This window comes from Rattus norvegicus, chromosome 12 (genome assembly GCF_036323735.1).
Source record: "Rattus norvegicus strain BN/NHsdMcwi chromosome 12, GRCr8, whole genome shotgun sequence".
Classification (NCBI taxonomy): Eukaryota; Metazoa; Chordata; class Mammalia; order Rodentia; family Muridae; genus Rattus; species Rattus norvegicus.
Genome location: NC_086030.1, coordinates 12,734,528 through 12,745,387, shown reverse-complemented (window position 1 = coordinate 12,745,387; position 10,860 = coordinate 12,734,528). Strand labels below are relative to the sequence as shown.

Here is a 10,860-nt window from a genome sequence, read left to right as displayed (position 1 = left end):
GCTGAAGACACAGCTGACCTTGTGCAAGGGCAGCTGACTCTGGTTTAAATACCTCTGGGAGGAGCTTATCCAGAATGTTCCTGCAGCGAGTAAACACAGGTTTAAGTGTTTTGGGGGTTGTAGGGGGTAATACGCTGGAGACAGAATCCAGGGTCTCACGTGTGCTGAAGAAGCACCCAATCACTGAGCTATATCCCACCTGGGCTTATGGTTGCGATCAAGAGAGCAGAGACTTCTGCAGAACGAACGTCTCCACCAGAGGCACTGCTCTAGTAAGAGCCAGCTATGGCCATATTTAATGAGACAGCCACTTGGTGTCACCGACATCTTATCTTGTGAACATGACTGTTATGTCTTGCTTGTAATCTGTGTACCACACGCAGACCTGAGGCCCGCAGAGGCTGGAAGAGGTTTGGGCTACGTTGGAGTTACAGGTAGTCGAGAGTTACCATGCAGATGCTGGGAATAGAACCAGACTCTATTCAGTTGCTCCTGGGGAAGTTTTCCTGGTAATCCAGACAGGTTACAGGGCCACCTATTTGGAAGTTGATTTCTCATCTGTCGTTGGCCGTGCCTCTAGAGCATAGGTCCCATGTTTTTTTTTTTTTTGTTTTTTTTTTTTGGTTTTTTTTTTGAAGATTTATTTATTTTTGTATACAATTACACACACAGATCCCATTACAGATGGTTGTGAGCCATCATGTGGTTGCTGGGATTTGAACTCAGGACCTCTGGAAGAGCAGTCAGTGCTCTTAATCCCTGAGCCATCTCTCCAGCCCAGGTCCCATGTTTTAATCTTTCTTTGAACCCTAAATGCTTAACACAACGTACACTTAGTGTAAACGAGGCCAGGAGAGGTGCCTCTGGTGGAATGTGCTATCTTCTTTTGTTTAAAAAAAAAAAAAAAAGGTGTATTGTGTATGTGTACACACCTGAGGGTAGGTGCCCAAGAAGAGAGAGTCAATCTACCTCGAGGTTCTCATCCTTGACTTCTTCTTCAACAACAGCCTAGAAGTTATAAGCTGAAATAAACCTTTTCCTCCCCTAGAATGGGTTTGGTGAGTGATTTAGCACTGCAGCAGAGTTCAGCTAAGGCTGTTACTGGTGGTGTTCTTCACGAGGAACCGCCTAGAAAAGATTAGAAAGACCAGGGCAAGAGGGTAGAGTAGGGGGAGGTGTCACAAAGAAAGGCACCCACTGCCCTAGGAAGGAGAGGGGCTCTGATCTCAGGAGTTGGTGTGGGACTAGGACCAAGCATGGAAAACCCTCGTCACCGTGAGTCCAGAAACGATCGCACTCTGGATAAATTATCTCCAAAAGAGGGCTTGTTTTCCTTTCGCCCAGTGTTTGCCTTTCTAGGTACCAAGGGGCAGTAAGTAACAGGTCAAACCTGGTGTTTGACACTCTGTTTAGAAACGGTAGTCCTCGGGCGCCCCCTGCTGGTGCAATCAATATAAAGCACGGCTAGAAGGGGTCGCCCTAGTCCGCAGGCCACACCCTCCTCCTAAAGGATGTTAAAGAGGAGTGAAACCTTGTGAACTTTCACCTATTCACACTGGCATGTCAGCCGGTGGTATCTTTATACAGGTCTAGGCAACCATGTTGTTGAGATTAGATGGGTGAAACTTTCCTGTCTAGAAGGCACTCTCTAGCAGCAGGCATTCTGGTCCTCTCGGCCACCCCCCCAACCCCCCATTAACGTATTTATTATTTTTTAATAATTTATTCTTTTATATGCACTGGTGTTTTGCCTCATGTAGGTATGTTACAGACAGGAGGTTTTTTTTTTTTTGTTTTGTTTTTTTTTTGGCTCTTTTTTTTTGTTTCGGAGCTGGGGACCGAACCCAGGGCCTTGCGCTTCCTAGGCAAGCGCTCTACCACTGAGCTAAATCCCCAACCCCTGTTACAGACAGTTTTAATTATTCACTTTATATCCGCATCGCATCCCCCCTCCCTCCTCCCTGTCCCCCTTCATATGGCCTGCCCCCATTCCTCCATCCCCACCCCCCACCCGGCTCTTAAAGTCTTTCCGTGCCTTGAGTGTAGGGATTGCACTGTAGAGGTTCCAGTTGGGGCTGGGCACACTACAGTCTCCTAGTCTCTGCATTTTGATTATGTGTAAAGGCAATCAAGGCCTGCTGAGAGAAAGAGAATCAGTACTCGATGGAGAGCCCCGTGATAGGTCTTCAGCATTCAGTGGAGAAGCCCCGTGTTAGGCTATTCAATCCCAAGTGGTCAGCCCTAAACACATGTTCATAAGAACAACACTAAATGGGTCAATTGGGTGTGTGCATGTGTGTGGTGTGTATGTGTGTATGTGTATGTGCGTATGTATGTGTATGTTTGTGCCTGTGTGTGTGGTGTGTCTGTGTGCGTGTGCATTTATGTATATGTGTGTATGTGTGTATGGTATGTGTGTATGTGTATGTGTATATGTGTATGTATGTGTATATGTGTATATGTGTGTTTATGTGTTTGTATGTATATGTATGTGTGTATGTGTATGTGTGTGTCTGTGTGTGTCTGTGTGTATGTGTGTGTGTGCATGTTTATGCATGTGTGTGTAAAACAATAACTATAGAAGATGTTAGTCATGAACTTGGTAGGCAGTAGAGTTAGAGGGGGAAGAGAGAGAGGAGTAGATTTGAAATTTTTTTTCTCTTTTTTTTTTTTTTTTTCTTTTTTTCGGAGCTGGGGACCGAACCCAGGGCCTTGCGCTTGCTAGGCAAGCGCTCTACCACTGAGCTAAATCCCTAACCCCAGATTTGAAATTTCTTAAAAATATTTTTTAAAGGTAAATTATGGCAAGTAGTAATCTAGTTATGGCCCAGCAGGCTGCCTCTTGTGGTATATTCAATAAACCTTTCTTAAGAAAGAAAATAAGGGACAGGAACCGGATGTAGATCTCTCCTGAGAGGCACAGCCAGAATATGGCAAATACATAGGCGAATGCCAGCAGCAAACCACTGAACTGAGAACAGGACCCCTGTTGAAGGAATCAGAGAAAGGACTGAAAGAGCTTGAAGGGACTTGAGACCCCATATGAACAACAATGCCAACCAACCAGAGCTTCCAGGGACTAAGCCACTACCCAAAGACTATACATGGACTGACCCTGGGCTCCAACTGCATAGGTAGCAATGAATAGACTAGTAAGGGCACCAGTGGAAGGAGAAGCCCTTGGTCCTGCCAAGACTGAACCCCCAGTGAACGGGATTGTTGTGGGGAGGGTGGTAATGGGGAGAGGATGGGGAGGGGAACACCCATATTGAAGGGGGGGGTAGGGGTCAGGGGGATGTTGGCCTGGAAACCGGGAAAGGGAATAACATTTGAAATGTAAATAAGAAATACCCAATTTAATAAAAATGGAAAAAAATTTAAAAAAGATAGAAAACAAAACAAAAAGAAAGAAAGAAAGAAAGAAAGAAAGAAAGAAAGAAAGAAAAAATAAGGAAGCTGGAGAGATAGCTCAGTTGTTAAAAGCACTGACTGCTCTTCTAGAGGTCCTGAGTTCAATTCCCTAGTTCACAGCCATCTATAATGGGATCTGATGCCCTCTTCTGGTGTGTCCACAGTGTACTTATATATGATAAATAAATAAGTTTTTAAAGAAAGAAAAGAAGGGCTGGAGAGATGGATCAGTGGCTAAGATCACTGGCTGTTCTTCCAGAAGTCCTGAGTTCAATTCCCAGCAACCACATTGTGGTTCATAGCCATCTGTAATGGGATCTAATGACCTCTTCCTGTACGCAAGGTGTACTTGCAGATAGAGTACCCATATACATAAAAGGAAGGAAGGAAGGAAGGAAGGAAGGAAGGGAGGGAGGGAGGGAGAAAGAAAGAAAGAAAGAAAGAAAGAAAGAAAGAAAGAAAGGAAGGAAGAAAGAAAGGAAGGAAGAAAGGGAAAGCAAAAGAGAGGTCCCCTCAGGGACACAGCTTGACCCACACTAAAGTGAACAGGAGCATGTTTGGTGATCCTAACTTTAATTTTTTTCAATCCTCATTTTTGATGATGGTTCTTAAATGCGTTAACCTCCCGTTTAGCCCACCACCCACCAGAGGTAGTGGGAAAGAAAGGATACAGAGGGAGTGGACCTGTTTTGAAAGGCTCTTTAGAGCAACTCCCATCTGCGTTGTCTGGAAATCGGCTGTTCAGTTCACAGGCCAGCAGCTCAAACCACCTGAAAACACTCACGGATACACTAGCAATCCAATTCGGAAGAGCAGGGATAGCAAACAGGAATCAGCAGTGGTGGCACTACCTAGCAGAGACAGCAGGAGGTACCTGGAGGGACACCAGGTGAAGTGCCCTCTCTCAGCAAATCGAAGATCAGTGAAGACAAGAGACCAACAAGCACTGCACAGCTAGTTCTACAAGCAAGCCTAGCTCAGCCTCCATTACTGTCAGTCGAGTTCTATTTATACATCCTCCAAACATCGTGTCCTCCACTGGTCTTACCTCAGCATCGGTCACAGGTCTTGCCTCAGCACGTGCTCTGCCTCAGCTAACATCCCTCTGCCCATCAGCCAAAGTCCTCGGGAGCAGCAAGAGGCCACAACACACCACCAAAAAGATTTTTGGTGCATTTCTCTCTATAGAGTCCCGACAAATAGAGCTCAACTACACATTGCAAGGCAGACCAAAACATGCACGTCATTAGCAAAGACTCCTTTATCAATGTGTCCTCTCACGTGCTTGCTTTAGCAGAGCATCCTCTCTCCTGTGTCTGCTTCACCGCGGCGTTCCTTTATAAGTCTGCCTCAGCAAAGCACTCTCCAGCACAACTGACTTTCCAAAGAGCCCATGAGCTTCCACCTCACCTAACTCCACTTTCTATGAGGAAGATCCATCCCACACAGCTCAGAAGCATATTCAAACGCCCTTAGTTTGATGATGAGTGACCATGGTGGTGAAGGGCTGTGTTTACTTAGGACATCAGTGAAATGGGCAATGCCAGGGTGGGGTAAAGCAGGGAGAGTACCTCCTAAGTAGAGTGACAGGAAGCAGACTACATTTGCTGTGATTGGAATATTTTCACACATGAAATTCTCACGCCCTGTTTACGTTTCATGTGTGCCTCATGTACACAGTCTGATGGTAACCTGACGGGATCATTTTAACCCACTTCATTCTAACTTCCATTCACAGGAGGCCAGGCATGGAGTTTTCCACGTGTGATGTGTCATGCTGGTGTCTGGTGAGTTCAGGGTCTGGATCTCAGTGTTTCAGATTAGGGATGCAGATTCTGCATCGCATGAATACATCCTTGGAGAACAAGTCGACATTATGCTTTTTAGAAGAAGGATTGATGTGTTTTATGTTTGCGTGTATATGTGCCCGAGTGTGTGCACACCATGTGCACGCAGTGCCCATGGAGGCCAGTAGAGGGCGTCGGATCCCTTATAACTGGAGTTGTAGATGGTTGTGGGGTCCCAGTTGTGGGTGTTGGGAATTGAACTCAGGTTCTCTGCAAGAGCAGTATGAACTATTAACTGTCTTTTCAGCCCCAGTATTATGCTATTTAAATGAAGCATTTGGTGGCGTACATAGGCTGTAAGATCATTTTTACAAAACTCACAAGAGAATAACCATTTTCATGGAAATGAAGTCCTCTGGTGATTTTAATGCCGCTACACACAAGGATCCAGGTATAAACAGTGTGTTTGGCTCATGCAGAGGGATGTCACAGACACAGTGTGCATATGTCCTGGGCCAAATCGCTTTGAAAGAAGGAAGAAGATTCTCATCATCATTCTGCCTTGCTGTATCAACAACACACGTCTCACGACAAGCAGCTCAAGAGCAAATGTAGCAAATGCTTGTAGCTCTGCTGTCTCCTCCAAGTCCATCAAGACAGTGAAGACATAGAAAGCAAGAAAGACCATTGGTAGACTAACAGAGAGAGAAGGACTGTCGGCAAACCATTCGGCTGTGCCTGGAGGCTGAGCCAGCCTTGGGTCCCACACTAGATTCTCAGGTGTAAAAAACAGAGACAGCTTTGAAGGTCAATGTGAAGAAGCAGTACAGGTACTCGGAGGCTGAGGCAGGAGGATTGTGAGTTCAAGGCCAGCTTAGGGTACACAACAAAACCTGGGGTGGTGGTGGTGGTGGTGGTGGTAGTGGTGGTGGTGGTGGTGGTGGTAGTGGTGGTGGTGGTGGTGGTGGTAGTGGTGGTGGTGGTGGTGGTGGTAGTGGTGGTGGTGGTACACACCTTTAATCTCAGCACTCAGGAGGCAGAGGTGGAGGGAAATCTGTAAATTCAAGCCAAGACTGGTTTACAGAGTGAGCTCCAGGACAGCCAGAGCTACATGGAGAAGCCCTGTCTTGAAAACAAACCAACCAATCAAACAAGCAAAAACAAACAAACAAACAAACAAACAAAAACTCCTTTGTCTCAGAATATCAGAATACAATAAAATTGTTGTGTGTCTGTGTGTGTGTGTGTGTGTGTGTGTGTGTGTGTGTGTGTGAGAGAGAGAGAGAGAGAGAGAGAGGTATTTCCATACCCATATTCTCAGCAGCAATATTAATGGTAAACAAAAGGCTGAAGCAATCCAAGGCCTGTTGATAGATCGATCAATGTCCAAATAAAACTTGCTGTGTGCACACAGTAGATTACGTAACCCTAAAGAGGAGGGGGATTGTGGGTCTGGAGGACATTGCGCTAAGTGAAATAAGCCAGACACGAACCGATAAACTCTGAAGGATTCTGACTGTCTCAGGTTCCAGAGGTGGTCAGATTCATATCGTCATAAAGTAGAATGGTGGCTTCACTCGGCTGTGGGTTTGAGGAACTTGAAGTGTCTACTAATTCGGAGTTCCAGAAGTGCTGAGAAGCATTCTAGAGACCTTGCGTTCGGACTCAAAACAGCACAGATACACTTACTGCTAATGAGCTCAGGTTTTTAATTTTAATTTTTTAAGCTAAGAATCATTTTTAGGTTGATTTACTGATATCATTTTATTTTATTTACATTCGTTTATGCGGCTTAGTGTTTCACCTGCATATCATGTGTGTGCCCGGTGCCTGTAGAAGTCAGAAGAGAGCACTAGGTCCCCTGGAACTGGAGTTATGGATGGCTCTGAGCCACTATGTGGGTACTGGGAACTGAACACAGGCCCTCTGCTTGAGCTCATAGTCACTGAGTTAACTCTTCAGCCCTAACTTCTGTTTTTAAAAAAAGGTAAGATGGTAGATGTTATGATCTGTTCTCCCCCCCCCCCCAAAAAAAAAGATAAGTAAATACAATCACTGAATAACACTAGACTGCAAGCGCCATCTCAGGGTGACAGAGGGCTTGGAGACTGCAACCCCTACGGTTTCAAATCCTCAAGAGAAAAACTGAACAGCCATTAATTCTGACTTCTGAGGTGGCCAAGAAGACTGAAGAAGCTACCGACTTCTAGATCATAACAAAGGATTCACACATATGCGGATTTGGGGAAATTTTCACGTATTACCAGGGACAAAACCAACATTTGACTACAGGGCTAGTGTGGTAGGTTCCATTTATGTTAAAGCAAAGAAGTGTATGGTGGTTTGAATAAGAGTGTCCTCCTCGGGCTCATGTGTTTGAACACTTGGCCACCAGTTGATGGCGTTCTTCTGGTGAGTGTTTTGGAATCTTTTCGAGGCGTGGCTGTGCTGGAGGAAATACCTCTGCCTCTGGGGAGGGCTTTGGTTTTTTGTTTGTGATTTGTGACAGGGTCTCCCTCTGTATTCTGGGCTGGCCCGGAACTCACTATGTGGTCCAGGCTGGACTCAACTTCATAGGGAGCTGTGGGCCTCTGTCTCCCAAGTGCTCTAATGGGTTAAAGGTGTGCGCCGCTATACCTGGTGAGCCTTTGAGAGCTCATAGCCTAACCTCACTTCCATTTCACTCTCTGCTTTGTGCTTTAGTTGAGCATGTGAGCTTCCAGCTCCAGCTGCCATGTCTCCCTGCAGTGGTAGACTCTGTGTGTGTGTGTGTGTGTGTGTGTGTGTGTGAGTGTGTGTGTGAGTGTGTGAATGTGTGTGTGTCTGTGTGTGTGTCTGTGTGTGTGAGTATGTGAGTGTGTGTGTGAATATGTGAGTGTGTGAGTGTGTGTGTATGTGTGTGAGTGTGTGTGAGTCTGTGTGTGAGTGTGTGTGTGTGTGTGAGTGTGTGTGAGTGTGTGTGTGAGTGTGTGTGTGTGAGTGTGTGTGTGAGTCTGTGTGTGAGTCTGTGTGTGTGAGCGTGTGTGTGAGTCTGTGTGTGTGTGAGCGTGTGTGTGAGTCTGTGTGTGTGAGTGTGTGAGTGTGTGTGTGAGTGTGTGTGTGAGTGTGTGTGTGTCTGTGTGTGTCTGTGTGTGTGAGTGTGTGTGTCTGTGTGTGTATGAGTGTGTGTGTCTGTGTGTGTATGTGAGTGTGTGTGTGTGAGTATGTGAGTGTGTGTGTGAGTCTGTGTGTGTGTGTGAGTCTGTGTGTGTGTGTGTGTGTGTATGTTTTAGGAACATATTAAGTAAGATGGCAGGAGAAACACATCCTGAACCGGAGTCCAACTGGAGTGGTATCCCTATGCTTGTTAAATGGGAGAAGGAGTGTACCACTTATCTAAGTAAAAACAACATTAGCTGAATGCTTATTATCAAGCAAATTCTACATGGGTAGGCTAAAAGGTAACCAAACATCTGTCTACACCCATGACTTCCTTGGAATTGAGTGTTTGGATTTACCTAAATCACCTCTGCCTTCAAACTGCTCAAGTTCCAACTTGAAAGAGAAGACGTGGGCTGGAGAGGTGGCTCAGTGGTTAAGAGCACTGGCTGCTCTTCCGGAGGTCCTGAGTTCAATTCCCAGCAACCACCTGGTGGCTCACGACCATCTGTAATGAGATCTGATGCCCTCTTCTGGTGTCTGAAGACAGCTACAGTGTACTCATATACATAAGATAAATAAATAAAGCTTTAAAGAAAGAGAAAGGACGTTATTGTTATCACAAAAGCTAATTACATTGTGTAGAGACAACCTAATGATATAGACAAGAAGTTCTTGCACGGAGGAGACCTGGTGCTTACAAGGCACAGTGCCCCCCTCAAAAGGTCAATCCTTAAGAAGAGGGAACTTACAGCAGCTAAGAGACACATTAGCGTAGCCACTCTCAACCTGAGGGTTGTGACCCCCATAGCGATCGCACATCAGATGTTTAAGGTTATGAAGCAGCAGTGAAACCATGTGATGGTTGGGGTCAGCACAACATAAGGAACTGTATTAAAGGGTCTCAGCGTTAGGAAGGTTGAAAACCGCTGCCGTAGAGGGATAGAGGCTTGAGAATCTGGTGAAGCTGGGCACGGTGGCACAGCCTGGAATCCCAGCACTCGGGAGGTAGGGACAGGAGGACCAGAAGTTCAAAGTCACCCTCAGCTACATAGCCAATCTGAGGCCAGCCTGGGACACATGAGATTCTGTGATGAAAAGGGACAAAGTAAGGCCAGTTTACAAGCCCATGGGCTGGAGGCTGCTCAGTTTCAAAAGATCCATAGCGAATGGGTAGGGAAGGGAGTTACAGAGAACAGAGCAGAGGTGGCACCCGCAGGCCTCAGCCTGTCGGACTCAGGATGCTTTAATACTCGGGTGAAAGAGCTGGCCTTCTGCCAGGTACAATGACTCATGCTTTTAACCTCGGGACTCGAGGCAGAGGCAGGAGGATCTCAGGTTTGAGGCAAGATCCTGTCTCAAAACCAAATACCACCAAGGATGCACCTGCTCAAGAGAAAAACAGGAAACCTCACGTATGGATGAGGTCATGAGCTTAGAGTTCCAGTAAAGGACCAAGAACCAACATTTCTATAGTAGAAAGTTTATTTCCGTCCATAAAATATATCACTAAGCAGATGAAAAAGTTACATATTATTTTAAAACATAGATTTTTTTTTAAAAAATCATATTTAGCTTCTCCTTAGCAAAAATGAGTTTGTTTTTGTTTTATGTATTTACAGGAATATACTGTATTTCCGATACATGGCTTTCCCCTCAAGCCAGCCTGGAAAGGTCTCCAGGGCAGGCAGGCTCACCAGTCAGCCTCATTATTGTCTCTTCTGCCTGGGCGAGGAGCGGTTTGGTCTTATAGAAGTCACTCTGGAGTAATGGCAGACAGCATCTAGAGAAAAGTCCAGCGAAGAAGCAGCAGCCGGCAGGGTGCTTCCTCTGAGGTGAAGCTAACCTTGGCTCTGCGATCTACAGCCTGTCTAGGGGTGGCGGGGTCCAAGGCCTCACTAACTTCTTTCTCTGTGAGTCTTCTCCTGAACCTGTGGTGATGGCGGCTCTGAGCCTGCCTCTCTGCTGGCAGGCCGCCTGTTTTGGTAGATGGCTGGGTGCTCCAGTGGGACATCGCCGCCCATGTTCTGATACATCTGGAAAAGGGGAGAGGCGGCAAGGGTGACTGGCTGAGCAGGACTCCCCTGTGTGCCAAGAGAGCACAGTACTTAAACGAGCCTTGCTCTTATACAGATCGTGAAATAGGAACTTAGGGGCTGGGGGGAGAGGTGGCTCAGTGGTTGGGAGCCCTTACTGCTCTTGCCGAGGACCTGGGTTTGGTTTCCAGAGCCCGTGTCAGGTGGCTCATGATTGCCTGTTACTCCCACTCCAGGGGGATTCAACGCCCTCTTCTGTTTTCCGAGGGTCCCCATACACAGTAATACACATGACTGAAAAATAAAATAATCTTAAGAATATAGGACTATGAATTAGGGTAGTTTCCGGGGCTTGCTTTCAAGTTTTATTTACTGTATGAGTATGAGCATGTACCTGTTTGTCAGTATGTGACTACAGTGCCCTCGAAGGCCAGAAGAGGGCGTTGGAGCTCCTGGAGTTGGAGTTATAGGTGCTTGTGAGCCACCAG

The 10,860-nt window shown here is 46.2% G+C and overlaps 1 protein-coding gene across 1 annotated transcript in view; it reads right to left on the bottom strand.

The window, feature by feature from the left end:
- Positions 1-9,803: 9,803 nt before the first annotated feature.
- The window catches only part of Flt3 (Fms related receptor tyrosine kinase 3), a 75,550-nt gene continuing 74,493 nt past the window's right edge, over positions 9,804-10,860 (bottom strand). Inside the window, exon 24 of the mRNA NM_001415752.1 lies at positions 9,804-10,372. Within this exon, the coding sequence (NP_001402681.1) occupies positions 10,235-10,372 (138 nt within the window). The 3' untranslated portion in view covers positions 9,804-10,234. The remainder of the gene's footprint in view (positions 10,373-10,860) is intronic.